The sequence below is a fragment of the Pistacia vera genome, unplaced genomic scaffold (assembly GCF_008641045.1).
Source record: "Pistacia vera cultivar Batoury unplaced genomic scaffold, PisVer_v2 Contig121, whole genome shotgun sequence".
NCBI classification, from domain to species: Eukaryota; Viridiplantae; Streptophyta; class Magnoliopsida; order Sapindales; family Anacardiaceae; genus Pistacia; species Pistacia vera.
Genome location: NW_022195260.1, coordinates 904,928 through 929,889, shown reverse-complemented (window position 1 = coordinate 929,889; position 24,962 = coordinate 904,928). Strand labels below are relative to the sequence as shown.

The 24,962-nt window shown below is 36.6% G+C and overlaps 3 protein-coding genes across 3 annotated transcripts; 1 reads left to right on the top strand and 2 right to left on the bottom strand.

Annotated features, from left to right (window-relative positions):
• The first annotated feature begins 846 nt into the window (after nucleotides 1–846).
• LOC116113335 lies at nucleotides 847–1,869 on the top strand. The gene has a single exon (XM_031399488.1). The coding sequence runs from the start codon at nucleotides 847–849 to the stop codon at nucleotides 1,867–1,869; it is 1,023 nt and encodes a 340-aa protein (XP_031255348.1).
• Nucleotides 1,870–2,997: 1,128 nt separating this feature from the next.
• Nucleotides 2,998–22,546, bottom strand: LOC116113324 (formin-like protein 20). The gene is made up of 21 exons (XM_031399484.1): nucleotides 21,734–22,546; nucleotides 20,547–21,574; nucleotides 20,276–20,402; nucleotides 19,133–19,204; nucleotides 16,887–16,985; nucleotides 16,709–16,750; nucleotides 15,530–15,610; nucleotides 15,379–15,429; nucleotides 15,213–15,294; nucleotides 14,195–14,289; nucleotides 11,015–11,113; nucleotides 10,837–10,878; nucleotides 9,658–9,738; nucleotides 9,507–9,557; nucleotides 9,341–9,422; nucleotides 8,323–8,417; nucleotides 6,033–6,104; nucleotides 5,835–5,951; nucleotides 4,757–4,825; nucleotides 4,593–4,659; nucleotides 2,998–3,949 (listed from the first exon to the last, which is right to left on the bottom strand). Exons 1-21 carry the CDS (start codon nucleotides 22,544–22,546, stop codon nucleotides 3,798–3,800), a joined length of 3,417 nt encoding a protein of 1,138 aa, XP_031255344.1. The 3' UTR covers nucleotides 2,998–3,797.
• On the bottom strand, nucleotides 22,457–24,575 carry LOC116113963 (formin-like protein 20). Its single transcript, XM_031400116.1, has 4 exons — nucleotides 24,185–24,575; nucleotides 23,108–23,808; nucleotides 22,805–23,026; nucleotides 22,457–22,683 (listed from the first exon to the last, which is right to left on the bottom strand). Exons 1-4 carry the CDS (start codon nucleotides 24,255–24,257, stop codon nucleotides 22,597–22,599), a joined length of 1,083 nt encoding a protein of 360 aa, XP_031255976.1. The 5' UTR covers nucleotides 24,258–24,575; the 3' UTR covers nucleotides 22,457–22,596.
• Nucleotides 24,576–24,962: the final 387 nt, after the last annotated feature.

The following is a 24,962-nucleotide window of genomic DNA, read 5'->3' as shown; positions in this document are numbered from 1 at the left end:
GTGGGTCCATGAATAAAAGGCTATGATTTGATTTTGATGGTGGATCAAGGGCTTAGATGGGTCCTATTTTAATCATATTTGTTTGATTTAAGATGAAGGAAAACCATATAGTTTTTTCATTTTCTTTTTTATTTATAGTTTACCTTGAAAGCTAAGATACAATCTGTTACCATGTGAATCATAAACAATATAGGAAGCTAAGGTCCTACAAATTAATATTAGAATTCAGATAAACATGTATCTTATTATATAGACTAAATCATTAACTTATTTAAAAAATAAAAAGCAATTCCAAGAAGATAACCTAATCTTGCAAAAGAAAAAGAGACCATTTCCATATGGGAATGAATACCCTTAATATGCAAATATGAAAACATAATCATAAGATTCAAAATTGAGTTTGAGTATAATGAAATGGGCATAGAATATAAAAAAAGGTAAATAAAAATGAAACTTGAAGTTGAAGGGATCCAATATTTATAGCCCTTGTGAAAGATAAACATATTTCATTAGAGTATATTAAAAGCTAACCAATACCACCCTCTTGCATTATCAAGCCAACCCCATTAATCTCCTAATAAAGCCAACTGATTAAGAGAATTTGGAGATCACAAAGACAGAATGTGTAATGAGTCCAAGAGAAACATTGGTAAAAACAATGTCCAAACAACTCAACCTCTGCAAAATTAGTTGTTGGCCAATCTTTTCATCCAAAATGACCAACCCCATTTTCTTTCTAACCTAACCATAATATATATTCTCAAACCATAACCCTTTTATAGCATTACTTGAAACGAGAAGCAAATCTCAATGCTTAGGTGAAACACCTCCCTCTCAATCTCGACAATGCCAAGAACTATTATTCCAATGGAGAAAACCACCACGATTATCAGAACTTCAGTCTATACTTTCTTGCAAAACTATCAATACTTCACAACTACTGTTGCATTTCTTGCCTTTCCTTTTTCTGCTTCGATTCTAGTCTCTCAAGTTTTTCTTACTTCTTCTTCTTCTTCTTCTTCTTTATTGCCATCCATTTATAATCGCCTCAAGACTTTGTTTCAAGCTGCAGGCTTCCCTCCCTCTTCAGAGTTTTTCACTATTCTCAGTCTCAAGCTCTCGCAAACTCTCTCTTCTTCAATCTTTACTCTTCCTTTCACCCTCACCTTTTTACTCCTCGCGAAAGCTTCCATAATTCAAGCCTTGAAACAACACCACCATAAAGTATCATCTTCGCCGCCTTCTTTTTCTTCCATTTTTTCGCTTTTTAATCCTCTGTTTTTTACCCATATATGCAACTCTTTCCTGATCCTCTCCGCCAACGCCACAGTCTTTGCTGTCTTCTTCTTCGCCTTCAACTTTCTCGAAGGAACCCGTTTCTCTTCTTCTCCGAATTGGCTCCTCTTCTTGTCAGCAACAGGAGCAGTTCTATATTCAATTGTTCTTGCAAACGCCCTCATAATATGCAACTTAGCATTGGTTATTTCCGGGATGGAGAAAACAACCGGATATATGGCGATTCTTAAGGCTTGTGTTCTTATAAGAGGAAGAACTTCAACAGTACTTTCACTAGCTTTACCTGTAAACTTACTCCTGGCGGGTATCGAAGCCTTGTTCCAATACCGAATTCTAAGAGTATATCATCATGGTAGAATTCCTGACCTTTCGATGGGTTCGGAGGGAGTGTTAATCGCTTACTTGTATTCAATTTCTGTTGTTCTTGACACTGTTGTGAGCTGCATATTCTATAAAAGCTGCAAGACAAGTTGCTTGATTGAACAAGAAGGGAGATACTCATATCAGATCGAAATCGCAGAAGGAGAAACAGGTGATTATGTGAGTGTAAAGAATATTGAAGAACTTCCATAGAGGATTTTAACGTTTCCTTTTTACAGAGAAAAGTCTACAGATGAATATGGAAGATATTTGTTTGTTTTGGTTGCTTGAGGTGAAGAACCGGGCAATTCCAAAGACATAAATGAGTAAAGAAGGAGCAGAGAAAGAAATGTAAAATATTTGTTATAGCAAATTTCTCTGTTACATAAATACTAGTATTCAATCTTTATTTAGTTTACCCCTTTTATCTGTTCCACCTTGTAAATTGGCATCTGGTTACAAGATCAATGATGCAAAAGTTTCTTTTTTATCAATTTTTTTGTTGTAGTTTTCCATGAAATACAAGGACAAATGAGATAAAATAAGACATCACAATTTACCAGAAACTAAGCAACAAAAATATGTCAAATTTCGGTTGGTTGTACAATCTATTGACTATTCTAGTATTCTTAGAAAAACCGACTTTGCCGCAAAGTGATTAATGAGGAAGTTGCCCTTTCTTTAAGGTTATGACATTTGCCCTGTTTATCCAGCCACCACCTGCTGACGCCAATCCTCTTTTCCCCTCCCTTTTAGGCAAGGTTTTAAAACCCAACCTGGCCAGCTGGTTGAACTGGTCCGGTGCCTTCACCGGACCGGGTTATCAATTTTACTATTTATCTCAAATCCTAGAAATTAACACGACGATCGCAAACAATTGGTGATTCGAATGTTGGAGCTTTTGAAAAAGAAGGGTCAGTGAGTCAAAAAGTGACAATAGAACTGATTTCTAATGAATAAAACAATCGGAAATCGCAAAAATAAATAAACAGCAACGGTGTAATTTGAGGTGTTTTAGCATGGTTTCAAACCTGCAAGGACTTATGGTAATTTTTAGGAGCTTTGTCAGTTGAATTTCAAACATTTTTACATGCTGATGTCACCAATCTGATCCACAGATCAACCCAGGACTCGACCATTTTGCTCCGGACCGGGTTTTAAAACCTTGCTTTTAGATCAAGTACAGACAAGACATTTTCAACTATATCCACCAAAATTGAAGTCGGGCAAGAAGATTTTCAGTATTGAATAATCATGAATAAGAGGTCAAAATGACATTTAACATTTGCTTTACTTCCGGGGAACGACAGAACAGAAAAATGAAAAAAATAACATTTGATGGAATTTTAACTATAATAATTGAATGAAGAATTGAAAAGACCGAAACATGGGGTTTCCAAATTGCAGCCTATATTTTGCTGTTATATTACAATTACACTGGAGAAAGCCCGTCTTCTAATTTCTCTATTTCTGACCCTGTCAACCTATACAATAATTTTTTCGTGCTGGGCTTTTGTCAAAATCTCAACTATCAAAACAAGAATCAGCTTCTATGTTACAAGGTAAAGAATTGAATCCTAACTAAATTAAGGGTTAGAACTTTGTACATGGTTCCAAGGTACAGCGGGCAGGACTTGATGCTTTACAATTCCAAAGGCATTCGCTCCCGTGCTGCAAAATAATAGTCAACAAATGGTGGAGCTGAAACCAAACAGTCTACTTCGAGAGGGACTGGCAAGAACTACAAAATTTCACCGGAAAATGTGCAGAGAAACCACTCCATCATGTGGAGAACCTGTGCTACATATCAAACCACCTTAATCCACTTGACATGTAATACTTCTACCGGGGGGATACGTTGACCATTATCATGTGTTGAACAGCATTCTCTCAAACTTGTACAGAAAGAACTTTCACATGGTTTTGCATCCGCACATTTCGAGGAGTGGCCTTTTAACCTCATTTACATTACCCTCGAAGGCTTAGCATTGCACCAGTACTGGATAGTGGGTTCAACCAGCCTGAGTCTCCTGGCAGCAGTGTCATTTTGTTGTCACTCAAACAAAATATAGTGACAGACTTCTGCTGTATGCCGGGAGCTAAATTTCTCATGGAGGAGATAGAAAGAAATCACTCATCAGCTACTTCACAATCTTCTTTGTAAGATTAATTCCCTTAGCCTTCTCCATTTCAGCCTCCTTCTCAGCTTTCTTCTTCTCCAGTTCCGCCTGTTTCACATTCTCTTCATGTGCTTTCCTGAACAACTTCACAAAATTTGAGAGAGTCGCAGTAACTGCAGTGACCAGCATAGCACATTATAGATCAGTTTTGACATTACCAAATAATTCAAGAAAATGAGTAAGAAACATATTAATTTAAATTCCCTCACTTTCAAATATAAATAATAAACAGAAACCGAAATGAAGATAATTAGTGAAACATCAAACTTTAGTTTCAATTTCACTTCTAATTCTCTTTTCCATCTTTCTTCATCCTTACCCTTTTCTCACATTCATCCATGATCTACTCAAGGCTTCTCTCTTTTCTTTTTTTTTTTTTTTGCTAGGAACTGAGGTCTTCTCTATGAAGACAGATATATGCCCTACTTTGGGCTCAATAATACTTGTCCCTATCCCTTGTCACAATTTCATAGTCATTGTCTCAATCTTTCCTTCTCCTTCTCCGGCCCCACTTCTTTGCCCTTTCCCCTTTCCAAAAAAATCCTTTCTTACAAAAGTTGTTCAATTAAATAAAACACATTAAGGCCCCAGAATTCAGTTGGGGGCACTAGCCAAAGAAGAAACTAGTGAACCACAGAGGGATCAACTTACATACGTTACCTAATGGCAACAGGCAACAGGCACCACTTCAGTTGCTAGACGGATATATATACATTAAACTAAATAAGTGGGAAGCATAAAAAATCTGTATTCTACCTTGCTCAAATGGGCAACGGGCAGGATCCTCACCGAAATATAATGCAAGGGCATCTGCATTTCTACCCTGTCCACCCAGATGACAATCATTCAAGACATGGTCAGCATATTATTTTGAAAGGATAAAGAAGTATTAAATTAATGATTAAAGAGATAGTAATTACCACAACGGAATAAAGATTTGTTACAGATGCCACCTCAGCCTCAGCAACAGATATAAATCCTTTCAGTGTCTGAAATTATAATTTTTTATAAAAGAAAAAAAAGGTGTTAAGGGAGTATTTAAAAAACAAAAAAGAATCATGGCCTACTGAGAGTCTCCCCTTGTATATAAAATACAATGGATCATCTTTTATATAGGTCACAATGGCACAACATTTTAAAGGATTTTCTAGGGAGCATAAAGTCATTTCCTTCTCAAAGTTTGATGCAATATGGATTTAGCTCTAGCACCATATTATGTTATCAGTAGACCTAAAAGTGTAAGTTCATAGGCAAGAGCCCAAATAAGAGTTTTTAGGGTGTGTTTGGTTGGATGTATTGCACTGCACTCTACACAGTAGGATTTGCAAATTACCCGGTTTGGATTGAATTTGGGTGGGAAGGACTGCATTAAAATTTTAATAAGCAAGGGACAATTTCTTAAAAATTAATCCTTAACACCCTCCTCCCTTGGGTTTCCCAGTATAACAAAGAGATTTAGAAAAACATATTAAAAGAATAAGACACTGGCAAGCAAAGTTGCCGACCAGCCGCCGCTGGCGAGTCTGGCCGCCGTCTCCAACAGCACATCCCACAACTTCCTCATTTGCACTGTTGGGTAGATCACCAGCAGTGTTGCTGGACACGCCACCGATGACAGCATTGGCAACCCCACCGGCCAATTTTAAATTTTAAAATTTTTTGAAATGTTTATTTAAAAAAAAAAAATTATTAGTAATTTAATTTTTTTAATATTTCAAAATTTTTATTTTTTAAATAATAAAATTTTTATTTAAATAGTTAATTATACATTTAGTCCAGTGTTGCATCAAACACATGACAATATTAAATTTAATCCAATATAAACAATTTGTCCAGTCCAATGCGTCGTGCCAAACACACCCTTAAGGTCTAACACAAATTAACTATACAAGACATCTGATGTCCCTCAATGTTTTTATGTTGTGAAATACATGGAGCATCATTAACCAATCTAATTGTTATAAATAATTAAAAACTTAAACAGAAAAGACTATATACCTTACGAAAAACTTCAGACACAGGGCCATCATTTTCAGATGCTCCCATCTCCTGCTTGACCTTTTCTAATCCCTTGATTATAGCTTGCATTTCTTCAGCTAAAGATTTCAATTGTATCTGCAGTAAAACAAGATCCCAAATTTAACAAACATACTATAACAACACAAACTTCAGATACACTTAAAGACAGATGCAAACCTTAGTTGCAGGTTCAAGGCTAACAAGATCCAGGTGAAAATCCAGAAGAGCTGGAGATTTAGCAGCAAGGACCTGAGCGAGAACAAATCGAAGTTTGTAACTCCATAAATATAGGAAATTGCCTTTTAAATTCAACAGCAGAAAAAGGCACCACAACAAAGTTACATATACACAGCTAGGGCTGTTAACGAGCCGAGCCGAGTTTCTGACTTAACGAGCTCAGCTCGTTAAAAAGAAAAAAAAATCGAGCCGAGCCTTTAATTTTCTGACTCGGCTCGACTCGTAAAGAAAAACAAAAATTTCGAGTTTGGCTCGCGAGCAGTAAAAAGCAAACAAATTTTTTTTTTAAATTCGGCACAGATTTTCATCCACTCATTTATTACTCTATTTCTTTTCTCTCTCTCATTTATAACTCTCTCTTTCACATTGATTTCTCTCTCTCCAAACTCCAATGCTCACGATTTTCTCTTATCTTTTTCCCTTTCTTTCCTTCTTCCTGCTCACGACTTTCTCTTCTTCTTTTTTCCCTTTCTTTCTCCCTGTTTCCCTTGCGAGCCAGTAAAAAGCATACAAATGTTCTCTTTCTTTCCTTCTTTCTCCTTTTTTTCCTATTTTCTTTTTCTTTCTTTCATTCTTTATCCTTGTTTCCCCTGCACTCTCCACCAAGTCTGATTTCTTTCCTTCTTTCTCTTTTTTCCCTGCACTCTCCACCAAATCTGACGCCCACAACTTGCCTAAAATGATTTGGTTTGGTTTGGTTTTAGGGGAAAGGTCGCGATTTTAGGGATTTTAACATCGGGGTGTTCTTTGTCATTTTTGCAAACTTTGTGTTTTCAAAATTTTGGTTTAATCCCCTATACTTAATAAAACTCCTAAAATGCCCCTAATAATTCGAGCCTGGCTCGGCTCGCGAGCCTAACGAGCTGAGTCAAGGCAGGCTCGAACTCGGCTCAAACTCTCTCACGAATCAAGCCGAGCCAGCTCGATTTTAGACGAGGCGAGCCGTTAACGAGCCGTACTCGAGCTGAGCCGAGTCGGCTCGCGAGCGGCTTGCCTCGTTGAACAGCCCTATACACAGCAGTATAACACATATCTGAGAAGCTGTCAGATCTAATGAAGAGTAATAAATGATTAAGAGAGAGGGCATATATGGAAAGGATATAAACAGTCTAAACCCAAGGTATCCGTGTTGATGACTTCATTTGTTTTTCTTTTTTTTTCCCCCTTTTTTTTCTAATAGGAAACAAATTATACTGTAAACAAAATAAATTTTCTAAAGCATATATAAAGTGAACTAGTTGTCAACAAATGGATAAAAAAGAATGATTGCAACCTAGCCAAGAGTCCAGATACAAAAAGACCTAACTAAAGGTTTAAGAGCTAATTACAAAAGCAGCCCCCAAACAACAATCCCCAAACAAAATAACACTATCCCCTCCATAATCTTCACAAATTCTTTTGTTTGCATCAATGCAAATGACCCAAAAAATGGCCAAAACAGCACAAACCCACAAGACTATAGCTTTCTTCCCCCTAAAAGCCATTATCCTTTCAATAAGAATGGAAGAGAATGAGGAAGGCATCACCCAACTGAGATTGAAAGCATTGAGCCATTTGGGCAAAAGGTTGGGCAATGTAAGGAGGTTCAATTTTTTTCACAATATCAGTAAAATCTTTGGGTAAACTCTCTGAAGGCTGGAAAAGATGGATTTGCTAGTGCAAAGAGAATGAGTTTCAGCATCAATTCAGAATTTTTGGATTTACAGAGAAGCCACTACTGATACCGTGAAACATGTTCATAAAAATCAAAGCTTGGGAAATTGTTGTGACAGAGGATGCTAATACCTTGTGTTGAGCATTCAATAGAATTCATACTGATAAAAGAAAATACAACTTTCTGAAATAAAGTTTTTAAACATTATTGCAACTGATTTAACTAGGTTTATCTAAATCTGTTCTACACAAAAGACTTAATTGTCATAGTAACTATTAAAAGAAACACCTGAGTTCATGGACTCCATTTTCAACTTAAATATCTTATTATGTTATATGTTTTGCAACAACTTTCATCTTGTTTTATGCACAAAGCTACTAAATTGCAGATCAACTAAGCCATAAAGATGAAGGGATGGCCTTTACAAAGAGTGTGATCCCTAATCTAGCAGTACCACCATTATAATATTAAGAATCACTATAGAGAACATTTTAAGGTGTAAATCATCTACAAACACCAAATTCATTTCGGGCAGTTCCATTCAGGAAAGAAGAAAAAGAAATGTAGTAATCATACCTTACATAAATAATGCATCAGTGTCATCTTGCTATTAGAAGCACGTGTATCTGTGAGTTTTAAAAGACTGTCCAGCTTAAATCCAACAGCAGAACCTGCTTACAAATTGGAAACATATGAAAAATCGTATCTGTGTAAAATTAATCATGAAAGAACATTTCATTAAATCAACTCTGGGAAATAAATTTGAAGCATTTACAAACATTTCATTTGTCAAGCTAATTTGCCCAAGAGAGGTTAAGGGGGAAGACTTAAGATCTTCTGCACATAAGTGTGCGTGGGTTCGAACCCCACAGCCAGCATATTGTTATTTATTTATTCTCTGTTTACTTTCCCAAAAAAAAAAAAAAACTCTGGGCCATAAATTTGAAGCATTTACAAATATGAAACCCATGTAGTGTAGAAAATAACAAAATGAGAGATGCATTATCTAGTAATATGGAGACTAGAAAACTCCAGTATATTTTTATTAATCAAACTAAACCCTTAGTTGCCAACTAGGAATTTGTCAATGAGTAAAACAACCTAAGCAATCTTCAGCGCATTAAGTGAAGTACATGCCTCTACAATGAGGTAGCTGATAAACTACCTTACACATTTCAACTAAAGGATTCAGTACATATGAAACCCTTTAAACTTCAGAACATTGCACCATCTAGCAACCTGTAAAACTAATATAGTATGTAAAAAATAAATTACACAAATTTGAAATAGTTTCCATTCATTTTGTTAAATCAGCAGTACTTAAGACAGTTGAAAGGTAATGGATTTTCTTAGGAAGCTGTATTTTGGAATCATTGCATCTCCTACAATCAACATCTTAACAGTTACAATGGTAAGTATAGCAAAGAGCAAGATGAGGCTGTATATAAATCCACGTCAGGGATCACATTAGAGTTTACACACTATTATCAGGCCAATTCCAATAAGATTAAGCTCATAGGAGTAATTGTTGCTCAGTAACTCAGAACAAAAAAAGGATGCTTAAGAGCTTCCAAATTACTACAAATGTACTTACCCCTTGCAGTCCCTTGGTTCAATGTGTTCCCCAAATAAAGAATCTTCTTCATAATTTCCTTCAATTTGACTGAATTTCGTACCTAATTAACCAATGGAAAAACACCTAAGGTCAAAAGGAATAGAGATTCTGAAAATATTGAAGCTTCAATACTTTTAGTACATACCTCCTCACATGCAGAGTTTACAGTATTCAAATTCTTTTTAAATTCCGAAATCTGCAAAGAAATTCAAAAATAAGACAACAGAAGCAAATACTTAAGAGAAGAGAGTTTTCAACTTATCAAAAACAGACTAACGAAGCAGATACCGCCAAACCTGAGAGCCGAACTGAATCTTGAAAGCAAATACTCTCAGTTTTGACTCAACTCGTGGCACTTTCATCAGCTCGAGAAAGTACTGAACATAAAAACATATTTACACAACACATAAGTACATAAAATTTGTTGAAACCATATGTTCAAAAAATATATCATTGATATGCATTCAGGTACCATCACATATACATTAGGTGATAACGGTTCATTGAATAGACAAAGACCTTAATATACAACAAAAACAAATGAAATTCGAAGGACTGTTAGAAATTATATAAGGAGATACTATGCCTTTGATCCTACCAAAGTCTACCAACAAACAAGGATGGTTCCCACTCAGTATTTGATCCTATATTCAGCAAGAAAAAATTAACTCCATCTCTTACGCCTTCCCCTAGGCCTCCCAAAGCTTTCATCTAGCCCAAAGCAACCTTCCTACTGTCATTTCTTTCATCTAGCCCAAAGGATGATTATAATCATCCGCTTGAACTACACTTGTCCACCTCAGTGCCCAAGTAAAAGTATTCACTAGTAAATCCAAATTTCAACTAATAAATTAAAAAATCTCAGCCCATAGTGATACAGCCACTTCAAAATCCAAATTCCAATATTTTCCCATGACAGCATTACCAATGTTCTATATTAGCCACAGAGGAGTTTCAAAGATCATTCCATCTCAAGTAATAGAGAAATGTTCCCACATTGTGCAAATGTAATTTTCATTTAGTTTTAACTAAAATTAATGTCAACACTACATCATTGAGGAGCTTTTGCACATGATTCACAATACATATCTCAAAACAGAAAAACATGAGTATAGACAACCAAAAATTAGATATTAATTGAAGATAACTTTTCACTGAAAAGAACCATCCAATGGTGTTAAATTACAACACAGAAATGCAGCCTACTTATTTAGGATAAAGAAAAAAAAAATTGGATAAACAATATAATGTTATATGCATTTATGATTTACAATTCCAAACACAAGATGAGGCCAAATTAAGTTCAGAATGGCTAAATAGCTTAAATAAATGCACAGTACACAATCATTCATCTACTACAAAGGAATTAAAATAACCCAATTAAAAAGAGAGAAAAAAAAGGTTGAGAAGTTATAAATGTTAAATTCCATTAACTGAGACCAAAATAATCTAGCCACACAAAAACTGTTGCACACCTGTTCACATTTCCCCAGGTTCTCCTTGTCACCAGTGTAGTTCTAAAAGAAGATAAAGCAGACAAATCAGAACAAAGAAGATGAAACAGATGGTGGAAGGTACTAACAAACAGTTAGCAATTCAATGTAAATGCTAACAAAATGTAAAAAGAAATCATTACATATGTTAAAATGTCACCTTAAGTAGTTCCATCTCCTCTTTTGTTGGACAAAATTTTATAAGATTTTCCACTTGATCAACGTCTAATATTGAATCATCCATTGCTAGTACGGCAGCCTGAAAAAATCCACACATGTACATGATTAGCTATAATACATAACGAGACAAACTTCCTTAAAACAAATAACATTTCCATAGAATTTGTACAAACATGAAAAGTTGAAAGGATGACAAAAACAAAATCTATAATCAATTGTCCACCTCAGATAGAGCTAAACCACTAAACTATTTACTAGCAAAAGCAAACTAGTAAACAGCACGGTTGAAATACCAAGTACAAGCAACAGGGTAACAAGTATCTGTTTCAAGGTTCCACAAAAAGTTAGGACAATGTATAGTGAATTTCAACTGAAGGCTAAACTGATATAAAGGAACACTAATGTCCATGGATATTTCCAAAGTCCTACCCAGAGATAACCAGCTGTACTCTCCTTCTTGTCGTGACAACCCCTAAATTACAATGGGCCTATCAAATTTCAATTGTCCATTAAACAGGACATAAATAGGAAATATTTCCAAGAAGTAACATAAAGTTTCTCCACAAAACAGTAAATATCATCCAACCTACAGGTTCAGAATTGTCCAAGACACTGCAAAGGACATTTCTGACAACCAAAACACACAAAATGGGTTTCACCAGACAAAATAGTCAGAATCTCTTTGGACTTTGTTTCTGCATAAACCAGCAGATTTAAAGGTATTAAATTGATTGTAAACTTCAGCACGAATTAATTCATTTCACAACAGAGTTTTTCTCAGTTTGCAAAAAAGTAAAACATTATGACAATCTTAATCACACACCACAGAAGTGCAACACATTCACCCTCACCAACACTCCATCCCCAAACCCCATATCCATGCATGTGGAGCCACTGGCCTCAATTGCGATAGTATGATTTTTCCAAAGGAAGTAAAAAAAACTAACAAACATGCTGAAAACTTGTTTCATGTGCAATCACTTTGTATGTCAAGACCAGGGTAGGGGAACAGGTAACAGCCTCAATTTTCAAAACTTTAAAGTTATCATCAACAAGACTTGTGCAGTTAGGGCCGATAAGATTGTCCTTAAGAATGACAAGCCAGATTGCCAAATCGGCAAAGAAGCCAAAAGGACAAAAGGAACTGGACATCTGATATCTAAAAGGCACTCAACTCTTTCAAGGAAATAATACACACTGAGACTTGCATGAATGAAAACGCTTATTTTGACGTGCTATGTGATGGCTCTTTCTATCGACATTTCTTATGAAGATGTCTCATATACACATCCTTCTTCAATTTAAACAATTCCTTCAAGCTTTTCACAAACATAGCTTTACCCTTAGTTCCACATGATTTTCCTACTATGTGTGCATATATACTCAATAAAGCTACACAAATTCCTTCCTCCCGAAAATTTTGTCCATCTTTTCATATTTAGATGTCCCAAAACTTCATAAGTTGAAGCATTGTATTCCTTGACTTCCCAAAACTACCCTTAACTTATTTACTCTCTTTTGTTCCCAAGGACTTCTCAAACATCCACAAAATCTTGGGACAGGCAAGCCAAGTTTTCAACCAAATGATGTTGTCTACAGAATTATTTTAGTTTTGACTCAACTCGTGGCACTTTCATCAGCTCAGAAAACTGAACATAAAACATATTTACACAACACATAAGTATATAAATTGTGTGAAACCGTATGTTCAAAAAATATCATTGATATGCATTCAGGTACCATACATATACATTAGGTGAAACGGTTCATTGAATAGACAAAGACCTTAATATACAACAAAACAAATGAAATTCGAAGGACTGTTAGAAATTATATAATAAGATACTTGCCTTTGATCCTACCAAAGTCTACCAACAACAGGTGGGTTCCCACTCAGTATTTGATCCTATATTCAGCAAGAAAAAATTAACTCCATCTCTTACGCCTTCCCAGCCCTCCCAAAGCTTTCATCTAGCCCAAGCAACCTCTCCACTGTCATTTTTTCATCTAGCCCAAAGGATGATTATAATCATCCGCTTGAAAACCCAAGGTATCCGTGTTGATGACTTCATTTGTTTTTCTTTTTTTTTCCCCCTTTTTTTTCTAATAGGAAACAAATTATACTATAAACAAAATAAATTTTCTAAAGCATATATAAAGGGAACTAGTTGTCAACAAATGGATAAAAGAGAATGATTGCAACCTAGCCAAGAGTCTAGATACAAAAAGACCTAACTAAAGGTTTAAGAACTAATTACAAAAGCAGCCCCCAAACAACAATCCCCAAACAAAATAACACTATCCCCTCCATAATCTTCACAAATTCTTTTGTTTCCATCAATGCAAATGACCCAAAAAATGGCCAAAACAGCACAAACCCACAAGACTATAGCTTTCTTCCCCCTAAAAGCCATTATCCTTTCAATAAGAATGGAAGAGAATGAGGAAGGCATCACCCAACTGAGATTGAAAGCATTGAGCCATTTGAGCAAAAGGTTGGGCAATGTAAGGAGGTTCAATTTTTTTCACAATATCAGTAAAATCTTTGGGTAAACTCTCTGAAGGCTGGAAAAGATGGATTTGCTAGTGCAAAGAGAATGAGTTTCAGCATCAATTCAGAATTTTTGGATTTACAGAGAAGCTACTACTGATACCGTGAAACATGTTCATAAAAATCAAAGCTTGGGAAATTGTTGTGACAGAGGATGCTAATACCTTGTGTTGAGCATTCAATAGAATTCATACTGATAAAAGAAAATACAACTTTCTGAAATAAAGTTTTTAAACATTATTGCAACTGATTTAACTAGGTTTATCTAAATCTGTTCTACACAAAAGACTTAATTGTCATAGTAACTATTAAAAGAAACACCTGAGTTCATGGACTCCATTTTCAACTTAAATATCTTATTATGTTATATGTTTTGCAACAACTTTCATCTTGTTTTATGCACAAAGCTACTAAATTGCAGATCAACTAAGCCATAAAGATGAAGGGATGGCCTTTACAAAGAGTGTGATCCCTAATCTAGCAGTACCACCATTATAATATTAAGAATCACTATAGAGAACATTTTAAGGTGTAAATCATCTACAAACACCAAATTCATTTCGGGCAGTTCCATTCAGGAAAGAAGAAAAAGAAATGTAGTAATCATACCTTACATAAATAATGCATCAGTGTCATCTTGCTATTAGAAGCACGTGTATCTGTGAGTTTTAAAAGACTGTCCAGCTTAAATCCAACAGCAGAACCTGCTTACAAATTGGAAACATATGAAAAATCGTATCTGTGTAAAATTAATCATGAAAGAACATTTCATTAAATCAACTCTGGGAAATAAATTTGAAGCATTTACAAACATTTCATTTGTCAAGCTAATTTGCCCAAGAGAGGTTAAGGGGGAAGACTTAAGATCTTCTGCACATAAGTGTGCGTGGGTTCGAACCCCACAGCCAGCATATTGTTATTTATTTATTCTCTGTTTACTTTCCCAAAAAAAAAAAAAAACTCTGGGCCATAAATTTGAAGCATTTACAAATATGAAACCCATGTAGTGTAGAAAATAACAAAATGAGAGATGCATTATCTAGTAATATGGAGACTAGAAAACTCCAGTATATTTTTATTAATCAAACTAAACCCTTAGTTGCCAACTAGGAATTTGTCAATGAGTAAAACAACCTAAGCAATCTTCAGCGCATTAAGTGAAGTACATGCCTCTACAATGAGGTAGCTGATAAACTACCTTACACATTTCAACTAAAGGATTCAGTACATATGAAACCCTTTAAACTTCAGAACATTGCACCATCTAGCAACCTGTAAAACTAATATAGTATGTAAAAAATAAATTACACAAATTTGAAATAGTTTCCATTCATTTTGTTAAATCAGCAGTACTTAAGACAGTTGAAAGGTAATGGATTTTCTTAGGAAGCTGTATTTTGGAATCATTGCATCTCCTACAATCAACATCTTAACAGTTACAATGGTAAGTATAGCAAAGAGCAAGATGAGGCTGTATATAAATCCACGTCAGGGATCACATTAGAGTTTACACACTATTATCAGGCCAATTCCAATAAGATTAAGCTCATAGGAGTAATTGTTGCTCAGTAACTCAGAACAAAAAAAGGATGCTTAAGAGCTTCCAAATTACTACAAATGTACTTACCCCTTGCAGTCCCTTGGTTCAATGTGTTCCCCAAATAAAGAATCTTCTTCATAATTTCCTTCAATTTGACTGAATTTCGTACCTAATTAACCAATGGAAAAACACCTAAGGTCAAAAGGAATAGAGATTCTGAAAATATTGAAGCTTCAATACTTTTAGTACATACCTCCTCACATGCAGAGTTTACAGTATTCAAATTCTTTTTAAATTCCGAAATCTGCAAAGAAATTCAAAAATAAGACAACAGAAGCAAATACTTAAGAGAAGAGAGTTTTCAACTTATCAAAAACAGACTAACGAAGCAGATACCGCCAAACCTGAGAGCCGAACTGAATCTTGAAAGCAAATACTCTCAGTTTTGACTCAACTCGTGGCACTTTCATCAGCTCGAGAAAGTACTGAACATAAAAACATATTTACACAACACATAAGTACATAAAATTTGTTGAAACCATATGTTCAAAAAATATATCATTGATATGCATTCAGGTACCATCACATATACATTAGGTGATAACGGTTCATTGAATAGACAAAGACCTTAATATACAACAAAAACAAATGAAATTCGAAGGACTGTTAGAAATTATATAAGGAGATACTATGCCTTTGATCCTACCAAAGTCTACCAACAAACAAGGATGGTTCCCACTCAGTATTTGATCCTATATTCAGCAAGAAAAAATTAACTCCATCTCTTACGCCTTCCCCTAGGCCTCCCAAAGCTTTCATCTAGCCCAAAGCAACCTTCCTACTGTCATTTCTTTCATCTAGCCCAAAGGATGATTATAATCATCCGCTTGAACTACACTTGTCCACCTCAGTGCCCAAGTAAAAGTATTCACTAGTAAATCCAAATTTCAACTAATAAATTAAAAAATCTCAGCCCATAGTGATACAGCCACTTCAAAATCCAAATTCCAATATTTTCCCATGACAGCATTACCAATGTTCTATATTAGCCACAGAGGAGTTTCAAAGATCATTCCATCTCAAGTAATAGAGAAATGTTCCCACATTGTGCAAATGTAATTTTCATTTAGTTTTAACTAAAATTAATGTCAACACTACATCATTGAGGAGCTTTTGCACATGATTCACAATACATATCTCAAAACAGAAAAACATGAGTATAGACAACCAAAAATTAGATATTAATTGAAGATAACTTTTCACTGAAAAGAACCATCCAATGGTGTTAAATTACAACACAGAAATGCAGCCTACTTATTTAGGATAAAGAAAAAAAAAATTGGATAAACAATATAATGTTATATGCATTTATGATTTACAATTCCAAACACAAGATGAGGCCAAATTAAGTTCAGAATGGCTAAATAGCTTAAATAAATGCACAGTACACAATCATTCATCTACTACAAAGGAATTAAAATAACCCAATTAAAAAGAGAGAAAAAAAAGGTTGAGAAGTTATAAATGTTAAATTCCATTAACTGAGACCAAAATAATCTAGCCACACAAAAACTGTTGCACACCTGTTCACATTTCCCCAGGTTCTCCTTGTCACCAGTGTAGTTCTAAAAGAAGATAAAGCAGACAAATCAGAACAAAGAAGATGAAACAGATGGTGGAAGGTACTAACAAACAGTTAGCAATTCAATGTAAATGCTAACAAAATGTAAAAAGAAATCATTACATATGTTAAAATGTCACCTTAAGTAGTTCCATCTCCTCTTTTGTTGGACAAAATTTTATAAGATTTTCCACTTGATCAACGTCTAATATTGAATCATCCATTGCTAGTACGGCAGCCTGAAAAAATCCACACATGTACATGATTAGCTATAATACATAACGAGACAAACTTCCTTAAAACAAATAACATTTCCATAGAATTTGTACAAACATGAAAAGTTGAAAGGATGACAAAAACAAAATCTATAATCAATTGTCCACCTCAGATAGAGCTAAACCACTAAACTATTTACTAGCAAAAGCAAACTAGTAAACAGCACGGTTGAAATACCAAGTACAAGCAACAGGGTAACAAGTATCTGTTTCAAGGTTCCACAAAAAGTTAGGACAATGTATAGTGAATTTCAACTGAAGGCTAAACTGATATAAAGGAACACTAATGTCCATGGATATTTCCAAAGTCCTACCCAGAGATAACCAGCTGTACTCTCCTTCTTGTCGTGACAACCCCTAAATTACAATGGGCCTATCAAATTTCAATTGTCCATTAAACAGGACATAAATAGGAAATATTTCCAAGAAGTAACATAAAGTTTCTCCACAAAACAGTAAATATCATCCAACCTACAGGTTCAGAATTGTCCAAGACACTGCAAAGGACATTTCTGACAACCAAAACACACAAAATGGGTTTCACCAGACAAAATAGTCAGAATCTCTTTGGACTTTGTTTCTGCATAAACCAGCAGATTTAAAGGTATTAAATTGATTGTAAACTTCAGCACGAATTAATTCATTTCACAACAGAGTTTTTCTCAGTTTGCAAAAAAGTAAAACATTATGACAATCTTAATCACACACCACAGAAGTGCAACACATTCACCCTCACCAACACTCCATCCCCAAACCCCATATCCATGCATGTGGAGCCACTGGCCTCAATTGCGATAGTATGATTTTTCCAAAGGAAGTAAAAAAAACTAACAAACATGCTGAAAACTTGTTTCATGTGCAATCACTTTGTATGTCAAGACCAGGGTAGGGGAACAGGTAACAGCCTCAATTTTCAAAACTTTAAAGTTATCATCAACAAGACTTGTGCAGTTAGGGCCGATAAGATTGTCCTTAAGAATGACAAGCCAGATTGCCAAATCGGCAAAGAAGCCAAAAGGACAAAAGGAACTGGACATCTGATATCTAAAAGGCACTCAACTCTTTCAAGGAAATAATACACACTGAGACTTGCATGAATGAAAACGCTTATTTTGACGTGCTATGTGATGGCTCTTTCTATCGACATTTCTTATGAAGATGTCTCATATACACATCCTTCTTCAATTTAAACAATTCCTTCAAGCTTTTCACAAACATAGCTTTACCCTTAGTTCCACATGATTTTCCTACTATGTGTGCATATATACTCAATAAAGCTACACAAATTCCTTCCTCCCGAAAATTTTGTCCATCTTTTCATATTTAGATGTCCCAAAACTTCATAAGTTGAAGCATTGTATTCCTTGACTTCCCAAAACTACCCTTAACTTATTTACTCTCTTTTGTTCCCAAGGACTTCTCAAACATCCACAAAATCTTGGGACAGGCAAGCCAAGTTTTCAACCAAATGATGTTGTCTACAGAATTATTTTATGAATATAATCATTTGGATGTTTCATCTAGAACTTTATATTGAACCCACTAGGTTTTCAAGAAACTGTTAACTTTTATGCCAAAGTAACTTAACTGTAAAATTATTTCATAAATCATAGGCAGAGCCCTGTGCATTACAAGACTAATAATTGTTCTACCCTCTGATCCATCCTCCACAACACTCAACCACCATAAATCAATTAGATGCTAGTAAACAATTCAGATGTTATATTCCCTGTTTTCCCTCAAAGCCAAAAGTTAGTCTAAAACACTCAGCACAAAGCTTTTTGTATCAATATGAAGTGAAGAATGAAACTATTCAACCGATGTAAGTAAGAGCCGTCAGTAGCATAGACAGAAACTGTGTATCATCCTCTAACATAGTGAGAATCACCTAAATGCAATCTTCTCCCCAACTGTTAAGAAAAGTAATGGACATCCATGAAAAGACATACCAAGGCATACAATATTAACTTTTAAAATTCCAGTCCAAACCATATACTTTTAATTTGTTATTGAAAATAGCCATCTCTATATTGAAAAGAGAGTATAATGTCCACAGTCACTAATCATGGAAAAATTAGAAAATGCAACAACTTTGAAAATACTTAGCTTACCATCATATCAGAAAGTGGCATCTTAACTTTTGTGAGCATAATTTCTGTGTTATTGGCCCTTCTCAGGTCAATCTACAATATATGACAATAATATAATAAGTAAAATGGTATAATATCCACAAAGATAGGAGAAACCAAACACATCGACCTCTTCTATTCCTTTGTGCACATTCTTTAAAAGAAAACGATAACTGATAATTTCAGATAAGATATTGAATTAATAATCCAAACTCTCAATTATCTTAGAGTAAACTACTAACTCAATTGGTTTAAACTCAACAAGAACTTCCTGAACATAGAAAGTATATAATCACATCTTCCAATTAAGAGTCTTTTGTACATTATCTAATAGCAATTAATAATATAGTAAATCTTCCAAAAGTTACATAAATTGGACCATTTGATGGAAGGCGGGTGACAAGTCATAGAATATATAGCCATCGCAGGATGAGGAGCACCAATATCTCAAATATAGGGAAGCCAATACCTTATGATATTGGGAGAGCAGTAACAAAGAGGTTAGGTTGTTGGGAGCGGTAATAGTAGATAACAATTACAGATGTTCCAGTCAATTGTTAAAATAACAAGATACATAAATATATGAATTTTGTGAATACATGAATGCAAGTCCACAAAAAAAGAGAACTCTAACATAATTTTATTAGTTGGTTTGGCTTTCCTCATAAATCTCCCCAGTCTAAACAGAAACTAATTTGGCTTTTTAAAAGAATTAAAAAAGAGGCAAACCATCCCTCTAAAGCATAGCCTTCAAGCAATTCCTTTCATTTTATTTTTCAAACAAAATGTACTAGAGTACTAGCTCTCTTCCAAAAATTTAAAAAAAAAAATTAAAAAGGAACAATAATTATTTGTATTCTAAAACTATTCATGCCAAAGAATAATCACAAACTCGCTTTTCTCTTTGAACTAAAAGGATCCATTCATCCCTATGCATAAACTACAAATTATTACAGAAAGCCTACTTGAGTATTCATTAATTACTCAAAATTTCAAGTTATACACTAGAATATAATTTTTAAATTACCAAGCTGCACTTGAATATATATCAAGTCACACATCAGAAACAGAAAAAGAACTTTAAAAACAATAAAAATTTCAAGAAACTTCAAACAAATAAATTACCAGATGGACTTTGTCAGGTTTGGCCCCAACAGACTTGCGACGCCCTCCACCTTTACCTGAGTCAGCAGGTTTTGGGACTGTTGCAGAGAAAAGGCTCTCTAACTCAGAGACATCAAATTCTGGTGCACTAAGACCAAAAATTAAACACTATGTCAGTGATCACAGAGGGAACAAAACTAAGACATAAAACATGCATGCTAATCCAAGGACCTTCATTAGAACAAATGTAAGAATAGAAAGAAAAAACATATCAGTAATGGAAGTTGAATACATTTGAGGTTCTCCATGTCTTTGCAATTCTTCCCATAAGCTTCCTTGTAATGCCCTTGTTACTTTACTCCAATGTAGAGGCTTCAAGGAAGACCTTCGTGGTACCATACCCATAGCTCCCGTCCCTGTAGAACGTAAAAGTCCACGACCTCTTGGAGGTGGAGGGGCTGTAGCAGAAGGTCCTCTGGCACCCAAGAGTGGAGGTGGAGGGGGTGCGCCACCTGGGGGTCTAGGTGGAGCAGGAGGGCCAGATGCATGACCTCCAGGAGGAGGTGGAGGAGGTGGAGCTCCATGCAACGGAGGAGGTGGGGGAGGTGGGCCCCTACCTATAGAAGGTGGCTGAAGAGGTGGGGCTCCTCGCATTGGAGGAGGAGGTGGTGGTGGGGTTCCACGCATTGGAGGAGGTGGTGGAGGTGGAGCTCCACGCATTGGCGGAGGTGGCGGAGGTGGAGCTCCAAGTATTGATGGTGGTGGTGGTGGTGGTGGAGGTGGAGGTCCATGCAAAAGAGGTGGTGGTCGTGGTAGTGATGCTCCATGCATAGGTGGAGGAGGTGGAGGTGGAGGAGGAGATGGAGCTCCACGACTAGGTGGGGGAGGGGGAGGTGGTGGAGGAGGTGGGGGTGGACTACCTTGCATAGGGGGAGGGGGCGGGGGAGGGGGAGGCGGAGCAGGAATTCCAGCTCCAAGTCTTGACCCACTCATAGGAGGAGGAGGAGGAGGAGGAGGTGGTGGTGGAGGTAGCGATGGAGAACTTGTTATATTAATAAGGTTAACTGAAGAATTCGCTGATTTCCAAGGTGGTGGAGGTGGTGGGGGAGGCACCACCATCCCATTATTTTGCTGACCAAGCGAAGGAGGAAATGGTGGAGGAGGGGGTGGTGAAGGTTCAGGGTGCAAAATAGACCCAATATTTTGCCGTGCGGTAAAAGGCAGAGGCGGAGGCGGTGGCGGTGGCGGTGGAGGGGGTGGCGGGAAAAATTTGGAAACCTCATTATCAGTTGGTGTTTGTGGGGAATGAGATGTGGTACCCTGCAAAGAGAGGGAAAGTGGAGTGGAAGACTTGGGTGGAAATGTACCAAACATTGAATTGTTTGAATAAGGTGGAGGTGGAGGTGGAGGTGGGGGTGGAGGTGGAGGTGGAGGTGGAGGTGGAGGTGGAGGTGGAGAAAGTGGAGTGGAGGGTACTACTTTCTGTGGGCCAGGAGCTGGTGATAGAAGAGGGGTTGAGCTACTAGCCGGCTTTAAAGATTCCACCTTACGCCCTGTCTTTTCAGTTGTTACATCTTTTGAAACCACAGCTCCAGGGGAAGTGAGGGGAGAAGAAGCCTTTGAATTGGCACCTGAACCAGATTCTTTAGGAGAAGTTAAAGCAAGAGCAGGTGGTGCACTATTATATCTTGAGGGTGGATATGATACATGCATTGAATTGGTATATGAACCTTTGTTCGGAGGGATCCACCTAGATACTGTATTTGGTTTTGCCATTCTTGCATTAGCAACAGGGGGTTCTTGCTGCTTAACTTTTTGTTTGACTAGAACTGTATCTGCAGCTGGTTTTGTGTTCAGTGTAGGCTGTTTCTTAGGGGTGGGAGGCAGCAGTTTGTCAGATTTTTGTCTCTGCGGACCCTTGGATGCTAAATTCTTCTGCACAGCAGCATCTTCTCTGTCACCTTTATCATCAATCTCTTCCATTTTTTCACACACATCTTTGATCAGTTCCTTGTTTTCTATGTCTCTAAGTACATTATCAGCAACTACCATGGTATCTAACTTGGGATCACCATCATCCACGGTTATGTCTTTCACTGTATAAATATCAGAATCTGCTTTCTCATCTAGTTTGTACTTCACATCATCAACAGCAATGTCCTTCACTACATCGAAATGAGGATCCACCTTCACATCAACTTTGTGAATCCCATCATCGGTTGGGCAATCTTGAAATGAATGAGGTTCAGCATCTTCCTTCCAAACTTCTTTTTTATCTATATCATTTGCCATATTGACACGGACTTCTTGAGTATCATAGTCTCCCTTTGCCTCCTGACCATCTACAACATTGCTGAAGATCTCTTCCACCTCAAAGAATTCCTCAGGTGAAGCACCTTCTGTCTCATTACCATCTTCACTTGCCACGACTGTGGTGAGAGGCACAACAGCATCAGCATCCGAAAAAAGAACCTGATACAGATATGAGTATGCATTCAACTCCTACAGCTTGAGGAAAAGGCAGTCACATAAAGAATAACAAAAGCCTACCTCTGCCTTGAAGTCCTTTGGGAATTGGTCCTTGGTATCCCATAAGACATCAACTTCATCCCTGCTCAGCATCAAAATATTTGCTCGCACAAAAGCAGTGTGAAACATAGCTCTGAACATCATCTCTTGATGTATGAGATCATCCTCCAAATGGATGCACTCGAGAACAACATCCCCTTGAACTCGGCAATGAATATCTATTTTCACCAGTGCACATTCATCCTGCAGGTATATTCATGAGAAAGCCTAAATAATTAGTTTATTCATTTTTCTAGTCTCAAATGGTGTGACTTCAAGTATTACCTGTAGATAGTTGCGGACTTGTTTCTTTGTCTTCGAAGTTGAAAACAGAAGTTTGGAACTTCTATTGGCTGGTATTTTAGGATCCTGGCCGTAAACACGTATAACTGGCCTGCAACCTTTCCCCCCATAAATTGGAAGGACTCTAAGTATCAAGCAGTCCAAAAGTAGAGGTGTATCAGATGGAGGCCAATCAGAACTCATATTCCTTTTAGAAATGTACTGAAGGTATCTCATCTGGGAAGGCTGCGGGTTTAAAGGAGACAGAAGATGGAGAAGTTCTCTAGGGGCTTGCTTGTAGACCATCTCCAATGTCTTCAGCTCCCCAGTGTACTGTTTCCGGTATAGCAAAAGACCAGCAAGCATGAATGCAAGCACAGGCCATCCTCCTCTCTCACAATGCATCAACAACACATTTTGTTGCCCTTCCAAAGACAACCAGCTTTCACTCGATCGAAGGAAGTGATGGATCATCTCCAGCGGCAACAAAGGACATCCCTCATACTGACGAGGGTAATCCATAACTGTCATGTCATACTGAGACAATATGTCTGAAATTTGGCTCCGCCTCTCCCCTTCTCTAAAGTTAAACACCATGAAAGAAGCATCAGGAAAGTGGTCTTGTAGTTGTGCCACAATCCCACCCATGTAAACCTTGTACTCATCTTCTTCCAATACATCGGTGGAGAAGCAACAGTCAAACACTGCAAATCAAACAAAAAAAACCAACGGGATAACGAATGACGATAGTTCAAGATCACAACCTAGGATAGAATCATCCCATTCAGGAATAACTAAAATATGTATACAATGCTAAAGCCTAATACACTAGTAAAAGGAACCAAAATGTATCTACTCTAGTTTAATTCTTCAAACCTCACGAACCCGAACCATTAATTAACCGAAATAATTGTCAAAAATTTCCCAATGCATATAAAAAATTGAGCTAAAGAACTTCAACGATGGGCTACGAATACCTAAATTGCTCAATTACCCAACGAATGAAGCATTCTCCGTATAATTTAGCGAAGCTAAGAGTTTGAACGTAAAAATGAGAAGAACAAAGAACAAAAAGGGTACCGTAGACACGCTCGGAGATCTCGAGAAGCCGATCCGGCGGCTTCCGATAGAAGAAGCGTCTAAACAGCGCCATCTGATGGCGCTGTTTGTCCTCCGATCGGATCCAAACCGTTGATTGGTTACACCTCCGGAGGATAGATCATGTTGATTCCAGGTGTTCCGAGCGCAGATCCCGCACAATTTCTCAATTGATAAACGACACGCGTAAAAGTTAGTTAAAAGAAATGGAGGAAATGGATCGAACTAACAAAAATGGTCTGAAATAGATCCAATGCGAATCGGAATAGTTATAAGATTCAAAGAGAAACGAACAGAGTTTGCTTCAGAGAGATAAAGAGAGAGAATTATAATAAAGAGAGAGTAAAAGAAGTGACAGTAGGTGTTGTTGATGTTGATGTTGATGATGATTTTGCAGGAGATAAATTGAAGAGAATTCTAGGGATTGAATTGTAATTATATTTTTTGCTACTAAAAGTTTTAAAATTAAAAACAGATGGAGAGAGAGAAACGAAGTGGACTGTAAAAGAAATAAAAGAAAAAAAGAGAGAGAAAGAATAGTCGTATCTCTGAATAAACTTTGGTTGGTTTGATGGATGAAACAGCGTCTGACGTGGATTGACACGTGGAAAAAATTGAAAAGGACATGACAGAGAGAGAAAGCTTCGATGTTTGTCCAGGTTTGGACATGGAGATAAAGCCTAAAGGTATATCGTTGGCGCGTGACAAATGTTCGGATACCTTTTTGGTAAAAAAAAAACATATATATATATATATATAT